The 20,388-nt window shown below is 44.6% G+C and overlaps 2 protein-coding genes and 1 long non-coding RNA gene across 10 annotated transcripts in view; 2 read left to right on the forward strand and 1 right to left on the reverse strand.

Moving 5' to 3' along the window:
• Positions 1-20,388, reverse strand: part of LOC123383549 — a 202,087-nt gene that overhangs the window by 96,721 nt on the left and 84,978 nt on the right. The gene's annotated exons all lie outside the window — the stretch shown is intronic.
• Positions 1-20,388, forward strand: part of LOC123383548 (transport and Golgi organization protein 1 homolog) — a 355,976-nt gene that overhangs the window by 67,514 nt on the left and 268,074 nt on the right. The gene's annotated exons all lie outside the window — the stretch shown is intronic.
• Positions 1-20,388, forward strand: part of LOC109497044 (transport and Golgi organization protein 1 homolog) — a 259,754-nt gene that overhangs the window by 34,734 nt on the left and 204,632 nt on the right. For 2 of the 5 annotated variants that reach the window (XM_045051393.1, XM_045051391.1), the window contains exon 2: positions 8,285-8,510. The exons of 2 other annotated variants lie outside the window; for them this stretch is intronic. In XM_045051393.1, coding sequence (XP_044907328.1) covers positions 8,420-8,510 — 91 coding nt within the window. In that variant the 5' untranslated portion in view covers positions 8,285-8,419. Of the gene's footprint in view, positions 1-8,192; positions 8,511-20,388 lie in introns of all 5 variants that reach the window. One more of the 5 variants, XM_045051392.1, reaches the window with a different exon arrangement.

Genomic DNA, 20,388 nt, shown 5'->3' on the forward strand with positions numbered 1-20,388 from the left:
TAGCATTTGGCCCCAAAGTCCCCTGTGTTTTAATGGAAGGTAGAAGCTTGCACTGGGCAGTTGGATGTACAAAGAAGTGCAAATGGTTGTACTAAGCCTAGGTAGTTAGATACTTTTAAGTCAAAATGTGGAAGTGTTGATAAAATTCCTAGATTATATGTTCAGGAAGGATGGGTAAAGTGGTTCAGCCAAAAGTGCATGGTAGAGTGTCCTTGGGACATGTGCAAACAATGCCAAGAGTATGGGAATGGTTTGAAGGCTGAAACCTGGAGAAGAAATTAATTCAAGTTCAGTGTCATGGGGGCCATAGAATGACTTTTTAATCCATAATTAGGAGGATGGGCTTTATTCACAGGTTAATAGGGAGGCATGGAAAAATTTTAAGTGAGAACTATGGGATTCTGTTTATGTTTTTGAGAGATCATTGTGGCAATGCCACAGAGAATGGATTACAAAGGGTGGTGACAAAGAAGACCAATGAAGAGCAAGCAGTTCAGGCAGGGGATGGTGCTAGCTGGAACTTGCCTGGTGGTTGGAGAATTGGAGAGAAGGGGGTAGGAATAGTAGATGCTGGGGGATGAAGAAGCAGAGGCCTGGGTGACTTAAATGGGAAGAGAGTGAGGAAGGAAGAATGGCTTTCAATCAGGTTTACATGTTCATGCCTGAAACTCAATAGCCAATTAACATTTGTTGAACCAACTAGGGATTCATTTATCTCCCATTTAAGAAGCCAGATGTCTGTGACCACTGCCGTTCTTTTAGTGGCTCCCTGGTGTCAGAACCATCCACAGTGATTTGTCTTGGCGTTTTCCTAGTGTATTTCACTCTGTGTTTGCAAAATGGCTGCTACCCCTGCAGGAGCCACATCTGCTTTAAGAAAAGGGGAACGTGAGGAGGAATAGCAGCTCTACCGAGGGAAAAACACAGGCTTTCCCAGAACCGCTCCACCTGCCCTGCAGATGCCTCCTTGCATCTCAAAGGCTGGAACTGTGTTACATGGCACATTACCTCCCTGAGCAAGTTCTGGTTCTATTAGTAGGAAACAAAGGAAGTGGAACTTAGATCTGCAAATAGCTGCCGAGTTTGCCTCACCCAGGTTTCTGGTAAGGAGTGGAGGACCATCCACAGGTACTGTGGTACTTTTGAGGTACTTTGAGGTACTTTTCTCTCAACTGTGCACTTGGCCCCAAGCTGTAATTTCTCATTAGCATGTAAACTACCAAGTTCTATGTAGTTGTTAGTTACCTTCAAACACATAGAACTCAGAATTGTCTTTAAAATATATTAAACATACCTTGTGTCTTGTTTGATTATAAAATTCTCAGCCTCCAAAAAGACATTTTTCTCAAATTTATTCCAAAGTTTCCTTATCCCTAATCTATCAGGGGACCTCTTTGGGTTTAAAGCAAATGAGAACAATTCCATCTGACATTCACTTACTGATGTGCAAGTGAAAGCAGGGATTGCATGATGGTAAATGTCATACGCTTCACTATGACTTTTGTGTCTGTGAAGGATACAATTATGCCACGTTTATAAGCAGAGAGGGGAAATGTCTGTTCACTTTTTTTGAAGGTAACGTTATTCAGGGGTCATAAGATGCAAATATTTGTCTAATACTCTTTTAATTCAAGCAAGTCTTCCCACCCAATATATGCAGAATTCTGTTAGTGACTGTTTTAGCTAACAGAGGAGAAATTATTTTCCAGTTTTTGAGGTATAGCAGAAAAGCAGAGAGTTTTGGAAAGAGGCTTCTCAAGTGTGCTGCTTTGCTGTGTGATCTTGGGGATATCATTTTACCTCTCCGAATTGGTTTATTCTATGGATTGCAATGACAGCAGGAGATAGTGTTACAGTCCCTACCATATATGTATGCAGAAATGGCTCAGACACAAGGATGGCTGGGCACACTGTGGGTGCAAGCAAAACACAGGGGGCTAGGGTAGGGAGAGATTAATTTCTTCTGGGAGACTTTAAAAAGACTTTGTGGCAGAGGGAATTTAAACTCCATGTTGGAGAATGCAGAGGGTTTACAAGATAATGGAGGATGGCCCTAGGCTGGACAAATGCACACAGCATGCAGGATGCATTTGAGGATTTCAGAGATTTATTGTTTTCAATAAAGGACAAAATGAGGAAAGCCTTGAAAGTCTGTTTGAACGAGTTTGGACTTTGATCTGTAGGTGATGGGGAGCGACCAAAGACGTTTAAAAATGTCATACACATTTAATTTTGAAAGAAGTAAAATATATGGGTCCAAGAATATATGTACATTGAACATATTCATAGATTTAAAAATTAAACTTTTTATTTTGAGATAATTGTAGATTCCCAAAACACATGATTTTAAGAAATTATCTTGAGAGAGCCCGTGTGCCTGCCCATTTTTCCCCACTGGTAACATCTAGTACAGTATCACAACCAGGAAACCTACTGAAGGCTTTTGGGGGGAGTCCATGATATACCTGATCTGTGTTTGAAGTGGGTGGTCCTATGGGGATGGATTGGAATGGATTGGAGGTACAGCATTGGGGCTAGGAGACCCTTAGGAGAGAACCTTAGGAGGTTCTTGCAGTGATCTAAGAGAGGGCATGAAGGCAGTGGTGATAGGATTGGAAAGGAGGGGATAACTGAGGTAGGAACAATAGGATTTGGCAATCACGTGGGATCGACAATAAGACCAGTTGATACTTGGGGCGCCTGGGTGGCGCAGTCGGTTAAGCGTCCGACTTCAGCCAGGTCACGATCTCGAGGTCTGTGAGTTCGAGCCCCGCGTCAGGCTCTGGGCTGATGGCTCAGAGCCTGGAGCCTGCTTCCGATTCTGTGTCTCCCTCTCTCTCTGCCCCTCCCCCATTCATGCTCTCTCTCTCTCTCTGTCCCAAAAATAAATAAAAAGTTGAAAAAAAAAATTAAAAAAAAAAAAAAAAAAGACCAGTTGATACTTAGTGCAATCGCTCAATCAGGTGTGGACCAACTAGTGTGCCAGTCACTCTGCTAAGGACAGTAGGGGTGAAGAGATGATCTGACAGAGACTAAGCCAGGCAGAAACTCAGACCCAACAAGACCATGAACCCTTAGTAGAGGGGCAACAACTATTCTCTCCTGCTGCTGCTGGTTATTACCGTGATGGTCTGGAGGTCCAGTGTGCTGCTACTCTGATTTCTCAGAAACCAGAAATCTAGATTTTTATCTGACGTCTTCCAATTTTAAGTGTTACCTAACATTAAAAACAAAACAAAACAAACAAAAAAAAAACACAAACAAACCAGTGCTAACTAGCACTCATTTGTGGGCTGAATTTACCTCGTGGATGCCCTGTTCCTACCCTCTGTTTTCTCAGTGGAATGTTTAGAGCTTATTTCAATTACCTACTCTTGTGTAACAAATGACCCAAACGAAGTGGCTCAAAACAGTAACGATTTTATTATCTTTCACAGTTTTGAAGGTTAACTGGGCTCAACTGGGCAGTTTTTCTGCTAGTCTTGCTTGGGATCTTTTCTATAGTCGTAGTTAGGTGGTGACCAGGGCTGGAGAAATCTGGAGATCTGCCTTGGGCCCTGAGACAAATGAAACTTTCTTTTCCTCATATAATTTCAGGGTCTCTTGTGGCCTCTCTATGCAATCTCTCTAGTAGGGTCACTGAATTCCTTGCCTGGTGCCTCATGCTTCTCTCCACAGTGAACGTTCCAAGAGAAAGTAAGTGGAAGCTACCAGTCTCCTTATGGCTAGGTCCAGAATTGCCAAAGCATCACCCTTGCCACATTCTCTTGGTTACACAAGTCAGGGGCCAGCCTACATTCACTGTGGGGGGGAACTACAAAAGGATATGAACACTGGGCAGCCTGGTTCAGTTGACTGACAGCCATCATTAGAAACTACCTGCAGCTAAAGTCAAGATGGCCAGATGGTGGTGACGTTGTGTATTAGGATAAGTTGGGAAGACAGGGTAAATTCTTCTGTTTGCCAGCTCATGTCACTCTGAAGTTTTTGGAGCAAACATAATTTTTAGGTTTTTTTTTTTTTTATGGTGATTGTGATTACAGAGACATTTGGTTTTTGATATAATGACTTTCTTTGAATGCATAAATCATTTGTAGTAATTTGGATTCCAGCCTTTAAAAAATGATACGATTAAGTGACTAGACAGATCTATTCTGGTTTTGATGAGGGTGTGTTTTTCACATATGTGACCAGCTTGTTAATGTTTCATCCCTAATCATCCCTAATGTAGCCCTTCAGAAAAGGGGCTCTCAAATAAACTCTGTTGAAGAATTGTAAATCTTTCCTTGCTCCGAATAGATACAGCTCAAAGGTCCACTATCCTGGTGCTTTTATATTCCTAAAACCTAGAACCAGCTACATAATTTGTGGGGCCCAGTACAAAATGGAAATGTGGGACCCCTTATTTAAACATTAATAATTTCAACACAGTAGCAGCAGGGTATTTAACCAAACCCAAGCCCTGTGCAATTACATAAGTGACTGCCCCTCTGGCTGGCCCTGCTTAGACTCTTGAACCTGTGGGCAAATGTTGGGGTAAAGTATATTTTTCCAATAGAGGGTTTTTGGCTGTGATGAAATTCTCAGTTGATTTTGACACCCCCAAACGTTTCTGAAACACTGCTTAGACAAATCAGAAAAGGTAGAAGCTTTGTGTTTAAACAATCCTCTCTTCCAAGCAGACAGTATACCTTCTGGCCACAGCAACTGGTCTTGGCAGGTATTAGGCAGGTATTAGAGCTTCCTGCTGTTCAGTCTTCCAGAATTCCAGTGGTGCCAGTGCAGTAGGGACAGCACCTGTTGTTTAGTGTTTGACAGGTTGTCGCCTGGATGTACTTTCTCTCTGTGCACCGAGCTCTGTTTCTGAAGGATGCCGAATAGATCGCCTGTCTCACTGGTGGGCATGTATGTTCGTTTGGGACAGACACTAGCACAGTTCATTGTGTTAGGGATATGGGGGTCAACATCTCTGGAAGGTAGCTGGTAGATTGTAGACAGGGCTGCCGCATTGCATTTATCGTCTCCTGGTTCTGGAGGTGCGAGTCCAGGATCAAGGGGTCAGCAGGGACATGCTCCCTCTGTGAGTGCTAGGGAGAGATACGTTCTAGGCCTGTTTCCTGTGTTTGGATGGTTCTTAGCATGTGGTAATGTAACTCCAAGTCCTCACATGGCTTCTCTTTGAGTGGGTGTCTGTGTCCAGATATCCCCATTTTATAAGGACATCAGTCATACTCATTTGGGGCTCACACTATTCCAGTACGACTTCATCTTAACAAATTAGATCTGCAATAACCTGGTTTCCAAATAAGGTCACATTCTGAGGTATTGGTGGTCGGGACTTGATCATATGAATCTTGAGGGCACATAACTCAACCTGTAGCAGGAGCCTGTTCTGACAATGGTCTGGGAATGGCAGCCCCTCGCATTGTGCCATGCACAACCAAAGTGGCCATGCCCTGTAAGAATCTCAGTCTCCTATAACCAGTTTTTAAATAGTTTTAATTAATTAATTATTTTTGAGGGAGAGAGAGATAGTGTGTGGGAAGGGGCAGAGAAAGAGGGAGAGGGAAAGAGAATCCCAAGCAGGCTCTGCATCTGTCAGCACAGAGTCCTGTGTGGGGCTTGAACCCACGAACTGCGAGGTCATGACCTGAGCCCAAGTTGGACGCTTAACCTACTGAGCCACCCCGGTGCCCCCTCATATGACCATTTAAAGAGGTGTTTGTGCAGCTGAATTTTTATAATACATGAGCCACTTTGATTTACTTGTTTGGGCTCCTGATTTGTAGCATCATAATCTCTTGAGGTTTTTTTGTTTTGTTTTGTTTTTTGTTTTTTTATCTTCCCTGTCAATCAGTGGATGCCAAGGTCAAATTACCCTCACACCCACACACCTGACCCTCATAATAGAGTAATAATAAGCTAACATTTATTGAATGCTTATTATGTGCTAAGAACTCTGCCTGCATTATCTAATTTTATCTTCACAACAACTCTATTAGATAGTTACTGTTATTCTTCTGTTTAATAGACAAGAACACTGAGATTAAGGGTGGTTGTGTGACTTGCCCCTAGTCACGTAGGTAATTACGTGACAAGCTGTGATTTGATCCCACTTCTGTCGGATTTCCAAACCCAAGCACCATTGCGTGGGGTGTGCACTATACTTTTAGAGGAATGCTTACATATGACACTTCACCATTCAAATCCTGGTCTGTCAGGGGTCTGACAGGGGTCTTAGGGGTCTGTTTTCTTTCTTTCTAGATCATTCCTTGATTAAATATTCTCCATCCACGTTTACGTCTCTCAGGATTCTTAACTCTTTTCAAAGTAACCACCGGGCCTTCTGTTGGTTTTATTGGTATCTACTTAAGTCAATCTAGGAATATGCAATCTGAGTTAATTGAAATTACAAATGGCAAATGGTGAGTGGGATTATATTCGAGCTGTGTGTTTTACAGATCCTTAAGAGAACATTAAAATTAACTCGTTTCCTTGACAGAGATGAGAATAGAGCCTTACGCATCACCAGAGAATTTCCTACTAGTGATAAGGAAAATTAGTCTCATCTAATTTATACTGCTTTTGGTATAATGTGCTCTGTGGTGAGAGGAGAAGACCATTCCCTTGATAAATATCTTTATGCTCTGTTCCCCCCCCCACCCCCACCCCGCCTTCCCTCGCGCCAGCACTAGAATTCTCTTTCTCTATCAGAGTGACTGTCAATTAAATTTATGCATATGAAAAGACAGGCTCTTTTCCAGGTGCGAGAACAATGCTGGTTTGGAAGCCTAGACCTGGGTAATCTCTGACGAATTATGGGGAAGTTCAGATACCCGAAATTTGGTTTGCTTGGATGCTTGTCTCACTTTCCCATCTGTACAGTATTAAAATTGCAAACAATATGATAGAGTCATCTTTCCTAAAGTTCAGATTATTTTTGACTACCAGTCTATGTTGAGCAAGTAGAAAAGAAAGACCAGGTGCTTTATTTGACTACAGTAGACTTAGCCCAGTATATACATATACACGTAGATGCATACATAGACACACAGATGCATGCATGTACATGCATGTATCTGTGTGTATATGTATATCACCTTTGTTAAAATGCCAAGTCGGGATATATTGCTTTCGGCACTACAGATATTGACTGAGGACTTTCTAACTAAAGTATTTACCAGGAGCTATGGGACCCTTGATTATACTTACCTGCATCATTTTGATGAAAAATGTTTTAAATTACCCAGAATATATATATTTTTCTGTGTCTAAAAGCAGTGTTTCACTAAACCCCGAGCGCTGCCTTCAGCCCCAGTGGCTGCCGACGCTCCCCCCTCTCCCCGCCCGCTAGCCTAGTTCAGCTCTGCACTCCCGCCACCCAACTCGCTCCCGCCAGCCCTGCCGACTCACCTCTTCCGCGCCCCGCCTCCTTGGAGCTCGCGACCTTTCCACCCCTCCTTCCCTCCCCCCCACCCCTTTCCTCCTGCCCTCTCTTCATACCAAAAGCGTTGCTTGGCTCTCTCCTGGGGACTTAGCAAGCTGGAGAGCTGAGAGGGATCCTAAGAGCGGGCGCAGGGCGGCTAGTCCGGAGCCGCCGGCCTAGGCTAGGCACGGACCGACCCACTCTCCGCTGCTCTGCGGCCTCCGCTTCTCCCTGTAGGGGGCCGGACCTGCACCCAGCGCTTGCCCCCACTCGTCCTCCCCCAGCCCGGCCAGGCGCGCTCCTCCCCGCCTGGCCCCTCCCTTTAGGCGCGCTACGCGCAGCGTCCGGGAGGCGAAAGCGGGCTGAGCCCAGCGCAGGGGCCGCCCACCACGAGCGCCCCGCGCCTCTCCCTTCCTGTGCGGCTGGCGGCGGCTCGCAGCCCCCGGCAACAGCCTCGGGAGCTTCGTCCGCGCCTGGAGAGGCGGCCGGCCGAGCCCAGGCTGGGAGACTTGATTCGTAGCGTCCTCCGGCTGCTTCTCGGCAGCTTCCTCACCGAGGTGTGCGCCCGCGTGTGCCGGGTGCAGGAGCGAGCGGGGCACGGGCAGCTGGCTCAGCTGGGCTGCGTGGTAGTGCTGGCGCGGGGAGGGGGGCGTGCAGCCGCTCTGGGGGCCGCCTCGGAAGAGACCAGCGAGGGCGCGGGGGTCTGGGACGCGTCCCCTACCCGAGCGCCCACGCCGAACTTCTGCCGGGGCTACTTCGGTATCAGGGACGAGTGGGACCAGCCGTTCAATTGTTCCTTGGGCGACTTCATCTTCTGCTGAGGGACTTGTGACTTGCGGTTCTGCTGCACATTTTAAGAAGCGGCGACTGAACCAGAGCACCTGCACCAACTCTGACATTCCGCTGTGGCTCAACACCCGCAAGCCTCCAGCGCGCAAGGACGGCCCCCAGCACCACCCCACGAAGGACAAGACCAACCGGATCCTTTACATCATGTGCGGGGTGCTGGCCATCATGCTTGTAGGCATCTTCACCAAGCTGGGGCTGGAGAAAGCACACCGGCGGCAAAGGAAGCCAAGTCCAGGTAGGCTGCCTCCCCTCCACCCAACTCCGTCGCCTCCCCTCCGGGCGCCGCTCTCCCTCCTCTTCCCTCTCCACTTTTCCTTGGGCAATGGCGCTCCCCCCCCCCCCAACCCCCATCTCCGCTGGCGGAGATCGCCTGGGCAGCCAATTTCGGCTCCAAGGGCAGAGAAGGGGCGCTGGGCTCCGCACAGGTGTGGACTTGAGCGCGTGTGTGTATGTAGGGGGTGGTCTCTGCACCACCCCTCACCGTCTAGCTGCCCTTTCCCACCTAGGATTCAAGCGGATCTGAGACACACACAGCCCGGGAGCCTAAGGCCCCGGAGTCTTGGGTTTTGGCGAGGGGTCTACCCCTCGGATTCCAGATGCCAGCTTCTAGGTAAACAGGGCAGGTGGCCCGAAAAGGAAGGGCGGCACGTGTGAGGGAGGGAAGCAGTGTGTGCCTCCTTGGATTCGTAAGGGTCGCGAAAAAGAAGCGAGGGAGGTGGAGAGACAGAGGGAGGACGAGAAGAAAAGCCTTGCCTGGAGCGGCCTCTTCTCTCTCTCCCTGAGCTGCCAGGTTCCTGGAATTGGGACCTTGGTTGCCTCCCCGCCACCCGGACCCCTGCCCGCTTTCCGCTGTCGCCACTTCTCCCTGCTGGGGGCCAGGGTCTCCGCCCTGCGCTGCGCCCCTTGCAGGGGTTGGCGAGGACTCCAAGGGCGGGAGCCACCCCTCCTGCCCCACTGATTCTTCAACTTTCCCTCAACTTTCATTAGGCAAGTCCTAGTGATTGAGAGTGCAGCAGATGGGAGAAGGCATTTGGGGATTAATGGAGCGATTTTCCTTTGCCTTTTAAAAAGTGTCTAAGTTGATTCCCACAACCCAGTAACTTTGGAGGCAGAGGGCGCAGCCACTGGGAAGCAGCCCCCAGACGCGATGCAGGCCAGGGTTGGCAGGAGGTCTGGGCGGGCAGGGTTGGAGAGCTGCTGGAGGTCTTGGAACAGCTGGGTGGCTGCTATACTGCTCCAAGACAAGTTTAGGGGCGCGGTGGCTTTTCTCCTTTTTCTTTGTAAGGAAAGAGACTCTGGGACAATCTGTGACTTGGGTTGGAGCCATTTGAGATCCTCACTGCAGTGACAGCCTGCTGGTAATGTGAGATCCTAATAGCTTGTGTTAATCCTGGAGACAGGTGAGGTGAGGACAAGGGAGGCTCTTGAGTGTGGCCCCCCTAACGTCTCCACGCACCTCGCTGCCATCTTTCTTGGGGCTGAAGGACAGGAGATTCTAACTCTCCTGAGCTTCCCTTCTCTTTAGGGGAGCTGGTACAGGTAAGCTGATTTCCAAGCAGGAAAGGGCAAAACAGGCTGAGTACTGTTAGTGGCTACAGTGTTCTAGAACCACCTCTAGGAATGTTCACCAGGGGAGAGAACCTTCAGAAGTGTGCAGAGTTGGAGCACATTGCCTTTCTCTTGCTCCCACAAAATCAAGCTGACCAACCCTGTAAGGAGGGGGAGTCCCTTAGCATCCACAAGAGTCTTGGTAACAGCTTTGCAAATCCCATGATTATATTTGCTGAAGGGTGTCCATCAAAGAGGGCGTCCTCTCCGTATCTGAGCATTTCCTTCTACAAAGTCCATTCTATTTTGAGAAGCCAGTGCTAGGAAAAAGCTTGGGGTCTCCTAAGGAGCTTGAATGATCTCATGGCAAACCTACAGAGAATGATGTAACTGATCACCCTAACCTTTGGTGACCAACAAACGCAACCAAATTCAAACCTGCTTTGATCCTTATCTCCTGCTCTCTGGCTTCCATTTTGCCTGCATCTTGCTATATGCCTGGACTGTGTCAGGATCTTTTACGTTCCAGTGAAAGAAATCTTTTTTTTTTTCAATATATGAAGTTTATTGTCAAATTGGTTTCCATACAACACCCAGTGCTCATCCCAAAAGGTGTCCTCCTCAATACCCATCACCCACCCTCCCCTCCCTCCCACCCCCCATCAACCCTCAGTTTGTTCTCAGTTTTTAACAGTCTCATATGCTTTGGCTCTCTTCCACTCTAACCTCTTTTTTTTTTTCCTTCCCCTCCCCCATGGGTTTCTGTTAAGTTTCTCAGGATGCACATAAGAGTGAAACCATGTGGTATCTGTCTTTCTCTGTATGGCTTATTTCACTTAGCATCACACTCTCCAGTTCCATCCACATTGCTACAAAGGGTCATATTTCATTTTCTCATGGCCACGTAGTACTCCATTGTGTATATAAACCACAATTTCTTTATCCATTCATCATTTGATGGACATTTAGGCTCTTTCCATAATTTGGCTATTGTTGAGAGTGCTGCTATAAACATTGGGGTACAAGTGCCCCTATGCATCAGTACTCCTGTATCCCTCGGATAAATTCCTAGCAGTGCTATTGCTGGGTCATAGGGTAGGTCTATTTTTAATTTTTTGAGGAACCTCCACACTGTTTTCCAGAGAGGCTGCACTAATTTGCATTCCCACCAACAGTGCAAAAGGCTTCCCGTTTCTCCACATCCTCTCCAGCATCTATAGTCTCCTGATTTGTTCATTTTGGCCACTCTGACTGGCGTGAGGTGATATCTGAGTGTGGTTTTGATTTGTATTTCCCTGATGAGGAGCGATGTTGAGCATCTTTCCATGTGCTCTGGCCATCCGGATGTCTTCTTTTTTTTTTTTTTTTTTTTTTCAACATTTATTTATTTTTGAGACAGAGACAGACAGAGCATGAACAGGGGGAGGGCCAGAGAGAGAGGGAGACACAGAATCTGAAGCAGACTCCAGGCTCTGAGCTGTCAGCACAGAGCCTGGTGCGGGGCTTGAACTCAGGGACCGTGAGATCGTGACCTGAGCGAAGTCGGACGCTCAACCGACTGAGCCACCCAGGCGCCCCCGGATGTCTTCTTTAGAGAAGTGTCTATTCATGTTTTCTGCCCATTTCTTCACTGGATTATTTGTTTTTCGGGTGTGGAGTTTGGTGAGCTCTTTATAGATTTTGGATACTAGCCCTTTGTGTGATATGTCATTTGCAAATATCTTTTCCCATTCCGTTGGTTGCCTTTTAGTTTTGTTGGTTGTTTCCTTTGCTGTGCAGAAGCTTTTTATCTTCATTAGGTCCTAGTAGTTCATTTTTGCTTTTAATTCCCTTGCCTTTGGGGATGTGTCAAGTAAGAAATTGCTATGGCTGAGGTCAGAGAGGTCTTTTCTTTCTTTCTCCTCTAGGGTTTGGATGGTTTCCTGTCTCACATTCAGGTCCTTTATCCATTTTGAGTTTATTTTTGTGAATGGTGTGAGAAAGTGGTCTAGTTTCAATCTTCTGCATGTTGCTGTCCAGTTCTCCCAGCACCATTAGTTAAAGAGACTGTCTTTTTTCCATTGGATATTCTTTCCTGCTTTGTCAAAGATGAGTTGGCCATCCGTTTGTGGGTCTAGTTCTGGGGTTTCTATTCTATTCCATTGGTCTATGTGTCTGTTTTTGTGCCAATACCATGCTGTCTTGATGATGACAGCTTTGTAGTAGAGGCTAAAGTCTGGGATTGTGATGCCTCCTACTGTGGTCTTCTTCAAAATTACTTTGGCTATTCGGGGCCTTTTGTGGTTCCATATGAATTTTAGGATTGCTTGTTCTAACTTCGAGAAGAATGCTGGTGCAATTTTGATTGGGATTGCATTGAATGTGTAGATAGCTTTGGGCAAAGAGAGAGATTCAGTGGACCACGTCACTGACCTTCAGACATCGCTGGGTCTCAACAGGTATTCTCAGAGCCCGATCTCTCCATCTCTAGATTTTGTGTGCTTCCTTCATCTTAATTAAAAAAAAACCCTTTTTTTAATGTTTATTTATTTGTGTGTGTGTGTGTGTGTGTGTGTGACAGAAAGAGAGAGACAGAGAGAGAGAGAGAGCGAGCATGAGCAGGGGAGGGGCAGAGAGAGAGAGAGAGAGAGAGAGAGAGAGAGAGAGAGAGAGAGATACAGAATCCAAAGCAGACTCCAGGCTCCCAACTGCCAGCCCAGAGCCGGATATAGGTCTTAAACATGAGAACTGTGAGATCATGACCTGAGTCCAAGTCAAATGCTTAACCCACAGAGCCATGCAGGAGCCCTCTCATCCTAATTTTAAGATAGGCTTTTTGCCTGGGCTGGCAGCCCTAATGCAGCATGTCCTTAACTTGTAGACCCCACAGAATGGGACAGCCGTAGTTCTCCACAAGGTTGGAAGAAACCTTAGAGAGGTCTGTGATTGGTCTCCGATAGCATGCCGGTCCCTGCACCAATCACGTTGGCCAGGCAGAGTGGTGCTCTGACAGATCACTCTGGGATCACATATTCACTGCCGGCCGTGGGAAGAGTCAAGTACATCCAAATCTCACAGACAGTACAGGACCCCCTTCCAGCAGGTGTGTGTTTGCGTACATGGTGTATTTGAGGGGGAGTTCTTCAAAAGACGAGTTTGTAAACAGACAACAACCCTAATGAAAAACCCTCCACGCCCCTTATTGTAATCTGTATTGTTCCTGGTTTGGGTGTATGATTGTTTATATCTACTTGGCTGCCTCAAACCCTTCGTGGAATGCGTGCGGTAGAATAAGTAAGTGATAAGATGTGTAACATGACTGAAAAGACACATCAGCGCATCTCTCCTTACAAAAGGAGGGTGGGGTTGGCAGAGAGCCGTCGTGGCCAACCTAGTACCAAACTGAGCTGTGGAATGTGCTGCCAGTGGAAAGCTTATCTCGGACCTCCTTCAGACTTCCGTGATGGGTGTGCTTGTTTAAACAATGACCCCACCTCCATTCGTGGATGTTGACGAGGGACTCATGATAAAGCAAATACCATTTCCCAGATTGGGAACCAAAGCGGACGAGGAAGACACCAGCCCAGGTTTCACATCTCAAAATTCTCGGTTTGGTTTTTGCCATTCTCTCTTCTTCCTCTCTTACAGGGTCTCTCAGCCTTGACATTTTTTTTTTTAATGTTTATTTATTTTTGAGAGTCAGAGGGGATAGGGAGGGGCAGAGAGAGAGAGAGAGAGAAACAGAGAGAGAGAGAGAGAGAGAGGAGACAGAGGATCCAAAGCAGTCTCTAAGCTGTCCGCTGGGAGCCTGATGCGGGGCTCGGACTCACGAAGCATCAGATCATGGCCTGAGGCAAAGTCGGATGCTTAACTGACTGAGCCACCCAGGGGCCCTGACCCTTTGGACATCTTAAGCCAGATAATTCTTTGTTGTGGGAGCTGCCCTGTACATTGTACAGGGTTTAGCAACATCCTTAACCTCTATCTACTAGATGCCAGTTACACACCCACTCCCCAATTATGACAACTAAAAATGTCTCCAGAAATTGTCAGATGTCCCTGGGGGTCAGGGTTGGGGGGGGGCAAAGTCATCCTGATTGAACCCAATACTCCATTAGAATGTGGCTTCTGAGAGAAGGGAACATATGTGACTTGGCCACTGTTGAACGCCTCTACCTAGCACATTGTCTGGAACTTAGTAAGTGCTCCGTGAATATATATTTTTTTCCCAGTAAATCTTTGTTGACTGAATGAACTGGCCCACTTTGAATTCGTGTCTAGGTGCTCTTGGCCTCCAAGCAGCCACATTTCTTCGTGTTAAGGGAACCAAAATCAGCAATTTGTGTAAAGTCTTACCTTGTTTCAGGTGTATGACAAACAATAAACGTTAGCTCCTGGCATTACCGTGATTATGACCATCTCCTTCCTGGAGTGGTGCTTAGCCCAAAGCCATGTGGTTAGTTTGCGCTGAAAATCATCACTGTTTCTTGAACCACAGGTAGGGACTCAGTTGAACTACTGGAGAATGGGAGAGCAGCAGACATCAAGGGGGTGTCTGAAGGACTTTTGGGGGAGTTCTCTGTGAAATGACATCGCCATGGGCTTTTCTTAGAGCCGGAGGTCTTTTACTAGAGAGCAAGTGCGGAACTTAAACGGTTTCTTATTTTGGAAGAGCACTGCACTCTCTGAGCCTGGTGTTTGGAAGTTGTAGGACCTTTTTCAGTGTCAACATGCCTGGGGAGCCGCCCTGGCCTGACGTCCCCAGAAGCTGACGCTGAGACAAGGATTTGAGGGCAAGTCATGTTTTTAGGAGGGGATCCCAGAAAACACTGTTCAGTGTTTCAAGGTAACAAGGTAGGGAAGCCAATGTGTCAGGCCACTTACCACCGGGGTGACTGGAGCTGGGGTCCTGCTGGGGACTCGGAGAGCAGGACGTGCCTTCAGAGTCATTGCATCTGAGAGGCAGGGAAGGTGGGGAGTTGAGCCACATGTTCTCCAAACAGAGCGAAAGTTACCAGGCAGAAGGTCGCAGGTGTTTGCAGCTGGTGGCACTGGCTGGAGGGGTGGGTGCTGACAGGTTGCTGGCAAGGCACTGGCAATATCTGCTGTGGGACATTGGGTGGACAGGGGTGATGGTGCTAAAATCCTACAGCATATAAAGGAGACCCTCACAAGGAAGCATCATCTCACCCTGAATAGACATCCCTCTGGGAAACATGATAAATGAAAATGGATATTTCCTTTCTCCTTTGGATTCCGGCAAGAAAGAACCGTTCCTATTGTTTCATTTTATAAAAACAATAACTGTTATTTTTTTCCTGGTTATTAATGGCATAGTTGCTCCGTGTAGAAAATGCAAAGTACAAGCAGAAAATCCCTGAAACACATACAGCTTACTGCATCTCATTTTTATTCCCTTTATAGGCAGTAGAAGTCATGGCTAGAAAAAACGGAGTTGAAAGGCAGTCTTGGGTTCAAACCAAAGTCCAAAACTTACTAGCTGTGTGGCCTCGAACAAGCTAGTTAATGTCTCTAAGCCTTTGTTTCCCCAACTGAAAAATGGGGATAATAATATAGGGTTGTTTTGAGAATTAAACGAGATAGTTTAGAGAGTATTTGGTTTATAAGTAAGCACTCATCAAATAGGGTATCTCCTTTTAGAAATGAGAATAATATCAGCTCGTCTTTATGAATTAAAATTCTTCATGTTCTCTTTCCGTGTTTTGTGTTTTGTTTTGTTTAGAATGATTTCATTAGTCTGTTCTTCAGACTTAAAACTTTTCACAAACATTATTTTATTTATGTATTTTTAAAGTTTTTATTTTATTTTGATTTTATTTTTTAAAATTTACATCCAAATTAGTTAGCATATAGTGAAACACTGATTTCAGGAGTAGATTCCTTAATGCACCTTACCCATTTAGCCCATCCCCCCTCCCACAACCCCTCCAGGAACCCTCAGTTTGTTCTCCCTATTTATGAGTCTCTTCTGTTTTGTCCCCCTCCCTGTTTTTATATTATTTTTGTTTCCCTTCCCTTATGTTCATCTGTTTTGTCTCTTTAAGCCCTCATATGAATGAAATCATATGATTTTTGTCTTTCTCTAATTTCACTTAGCATAATACCCTCCAGTTCCATCCACATAGTTGCAAATGGCAAGATTTCATTCTTTTTGATTGCCGGGTAATACTCCATTGTATATATATATACACCACATCTTCTTTATCCGTTCATCCATCGATGGACATTTGGGCTCTTTCCATACTTTGGCTATTGTTGATGTGCTGCTATAAACATGGGGGTGCATGTGTCCCTTCGAAACAGCACACCTGTATCCCTTATATAAATGCCTAGTAGTGCAATTGCTGGGTCGTAAGGTAGTTCTATTTTTAGTTTTTTGAGGAACCTCCATACTGTTTTCCAGAGTGGCTGCACCAGCTTGCATTCCCACCAATGATGCAAAAGAGAGCATCCTCACCAACATCTGTTGTTGCCTGGGTTGCTAATGTTAGCCATTCTGACAGGTATAAGGTGGTATCTCATTGTGGCTTTGATTTGTATTTCCCTGATGATGAGTGATGTTGAGCATTTTTTCATGTGTCGGTTGGCCATATGGATTTCTTTAGAGAAGTGTCTATTCATGTCTTGTGTCCATTTCTTCACTGGATTATTTGTTTTTTGGGTGTTGAGTTTAATAAGTTCTTTATAGATTTTGGATACTAACCCTTTATCTGATATGTCATCTGCAAATATGTTCTCACATTCTGTCGGTTGCCTTTTCGTTTTGCTGATTGTTTCCTTCGCTGTGCAGAAGCTTTTTATTTTGATGAGGTCCCGTAGTTCATTTTTGCTTTTGTTTCCCTTGCCTCCAGAGATGTGTTGAGTAAGAAGTTGCTGTGGCCAAGATCCAAGAAGTTTTTGCCTGCTTTCTCCTTGAGGATTTTGATGGCTTCCTGTCTTCCATTGAGGTCTTTCATCCACTTTGAGTTTATTTTTGTGTATGGTGTAAGAAAGTGGTCCAGGTTCATTCTTCTGCATGTCGCTGTCCAGTTTTCCCAGCACCACTTGCTGAAGAGACTGTCTTTATTCCATTGGATATTCTTTCCTGCTTTGTCAAAGGTTAGTTGGCCATACTTTGTGGGTCCATTTCTGGGTTGTCTGTTCTGTTCCATTGACCTGAGTGTCTGTTCTTGTGCCAGTACCTTACTGTCTTGATGATTACAGCTTTGTAGTATAGCTTGAAGTCTGAGATTGTGATGCTTCCAGCTTTGGTTTTTTTTTTCAAGATCGCTTTGGCGATTCAGGGTCTTTTCTGGTTCCATACACATCGTAGGATTATTTGTTCTAGCTCTGTGAAGAATGCTGGTGTTACTTTGATTGGGATTGCATTGACTATGTAGATTGCTTTGGGTAGTATTGACATTTTAACAATATTTGTTCTTCCTCTCCAGGAGCATGGAATCTTTTTCCATTTTTTTGGTGTCTTCTTCAATTTCTTTCATAAGATTTCTATAGTTTTCAGTGTATAGATTTTTCACCTCTTTGGTTAGATTTATTCCTGGGTATTTTATGGGTTTTTTTTGCAACTGTAAATGGGATCAATTCCTTGATTTCTCTTTCTTTCACTTTATTGTTGGTGTATAGGAATCCAACCAATTTTTGTGCGTTGATTTTATATAGTGCAACTTTGCTGAATTCATGAATCAATTTTAGCAGTTTTTTGGTGAAATATGTTGGGTTTTCCATATAGAGTATCATGTCATCTGTGAAGAATGAAAGTTTGACCTCCTCCTGGCCAATTTGGATGCCTTTTATTTCTTTGTGTTGTCTGATTGCAGAGGCTAACACTTCCAATACTAGGTTGAATAACAGTGGCAAGAGTGGACATCCCTTTCTTGTTCCTGACCTTAGGGGGAAAGCTGTCAGTTTTTCCCCATTGAGGATGATATTAGTGTTGGGTCATTCATATATAGCTTTTATGATCTCGAGGTATGCTCCTTCTATCCCTGCTTTCTTGAAGGTTTTTATCAAGAAAGGATGCTGTGTTTTGTCAAATGCTTTCTCTGCATCTATTGAGAGGATCATATGGTTCTCGTCCTTTCTTTTATTGATGTGATGAATCACAACGATTGTTTTGCAGATATTGAACCAGTCCTGCCTCCCAGGTATAAATCCCACTTGGTCGTGGTGAATAATTTTTTCAATGTATTGTTGGATCCAGTTGGCTAATATCTTGTGGAAGATTTTTGAGTCCATGTTCATCAGGGAAATTGGTCTATAGTTCTCCTTTTTGGTGGGGTCTCTGTCTGGTTTTGGAATCAAGGTAATGCTGGCTTCATAGAAAGAGTTTGGAAGTTTTCCTTCCATTTCTATTTTTTGGAACACCTTCAAGAGAATAGGTGTTAACTCTTCCTTAAATGTTTGGTAGAATTCCCCTGGAAAGCCATTTGGCCCTGGACTCTTGTTTTGGGGGAGATTTTTGATTACTAATTCGATTTCCTTACTGGTTATGGGTTGGTTCAAATTTTCTATTTCTTCCTGTTTCAGTTTTGGTAGTGTATTTGTTTCTAGGAATTTGTCCATTTCTTCCAGATTGCCCATTTTATTGGCATATAATTGCTCATAATATTCTCCTATTATTGTTTTTATTTCTGTTGTGTTGATTTTACTTATTTGGGTCCTTTCCTTTTTCTTCTTGATCAAACTGGCTAGTGGTTTGTCAATTTTGCTAATTCTTTCAAAGAACCGGCTTCTGGTTTCATTGATCTGTTCTACTGTTTTTTTGGTTTCGATAGCATTATTTTCTGCTGTAATCTTTATTATTTCCTGTCTTTTGCTTGTTGTGGGTTTTATTTGCTGTTCTTTTTCCAGCTCCTTAAGGCCTAAGGTTAGGTTGTGTATCTGAGATCTTTCTTCCTTCTTTAGGAAGGCCTGGATTGCTATATACTTTCCTCTTATGGCCATCTTTGCTGCGTCCCAGAGATTTTGGGTTATGGTGCTATCATTTTCATTGACTTCCATATACTTTTTAATTTCCTCCTTAAGTGCTTCATTAGCCCATTCATTCTTTAGTAGGATGTTCTTCAGTCTCCAAGTATTTGTTACCTTTCCAAAATTTTTTTTTTTTGTGGTTGATTTTGAGTTTCATAGCATTGTGGTCTGAAAATATGCACAGTATGATCTCGATCTTTTTATACTTACTTAGGGCTGATTTGTGTCCCAGTATATGATCTATTCTGGAGAATGTTCCATGTGCACTGGAAAAGAATGTATATTCTGCTGCTTTAGGATGAAATGTTCTGAATCTATCTGTTAAGTCCATCTGGTCCAGGGTGTCATTCAAAGCCATTGTTTCCTTGTTGATTTTTTGATTGGATGATCTGTCCATTGCTGTGAGTGGGGTATTGAAGTCTCCTACTATTATGGTATTACTATCGATCAGTTTCTTTATGTTTGTGATTAATTGATTTATATATTTGGGTGCTGCCACATTTGGTGCATAAATGTTTACAATTGTTAGGTCTTCTTGGTGGATAGACCCCTTGATTGTGCTATAATGCCCTTCTGCATCTCTTGACACAATCTTTATTTAAAAAAAATTTTTTTTAACGTTTATTTATTTTTGAGATAGAGACAGAGCATGAACAGGGGAGGGTCAGAGAGAGGGAGACACAGAATCCGAAACAGGCTCCAGGCTCTGAGCTGTCAGCACAGAGCCCGATGCGGGGCTCGAACTCACAGACCGTGAGATCATGACCTGAGCTGAAGTCAGACGCTCAACCGACTGAGCCACCCAGGCGCCCCACAGTCTTTATTTTAAAGTCTACATAGCCTGATATAAGTATGGCTACTCCAGCTTTCTTTTGTTGACCATTAGCATGAAAGATGGTTCTCCATCCCCTTATTTTCAATCTGAAGGTATCTTTAGGTCTAAAGTAGTTCTCTTGTAAACAGCATATAGATGGATCTTGTTTTCTTATCCATTCTGTTACCTTATGTCTTTTGATTGGAGCATTTAGTCCATTGATGTTTAGAGTGAGTACTGAAAGATATGAATTTATTGCCATTATGATGCTTGTAGAGTTGGAGTTTCTGGTGGTGTTCTTTGGTCCTTTCTGATCTTTGTTGCTTTTGGTATTTATTTGTTTATATATATATTTTTTCATCTTTTTTACCCTCAGAGAGTCCCCCTTAAAATTTCTTGCAGGGCTGGTTTAGTGGTCACAAATTCCTTTAATATTTGTTTGTCTGGGAAACTTTTTATCTCTCCTTGTATTTTGAATGACAGCCTTGCTGGATAAAGAATTTGTGATGGCATATTTTTCTGATTCAGCACACAATATATCCTGCCACTCCTTTCTGGCCTGCCAAGTTCTGTGGATAGGTCTGCTGCAAACCTGATCTGTCTTCCCTTGTATGTTAGGGACTTTTTTTCCCTTGCTGCTTTCATGATTCTCTCCTTGCCTGAGTATTTTGTGCATTTGACTATGATATGCCTTGTTGATGGTCGGTTTTTGTTGAATCTAATGGGGGTCCTCTGTGCTTCCTGGATTTTGGTGTCCATGTCTTTCCCCAGGTAAGAAAGT

The sequence above is a fragment of the Felis catus genome (assembly GCF_018350175.1).
Source record: "Felis catus isolate Fca126 chromosome A2 unlocalized genomic scaffold, F.catus_Fca126_mat1.0 chrA2_random_Un_scaffold_37, whole genome shotgun sequence".
In the NCBI taxonomy this organism is placed as follows: domain Eukaryota; kingdom Metazoa; phylum Chordata; class Mammalia; order Carnivora; family Felidae; genus Felis; species Felis catus.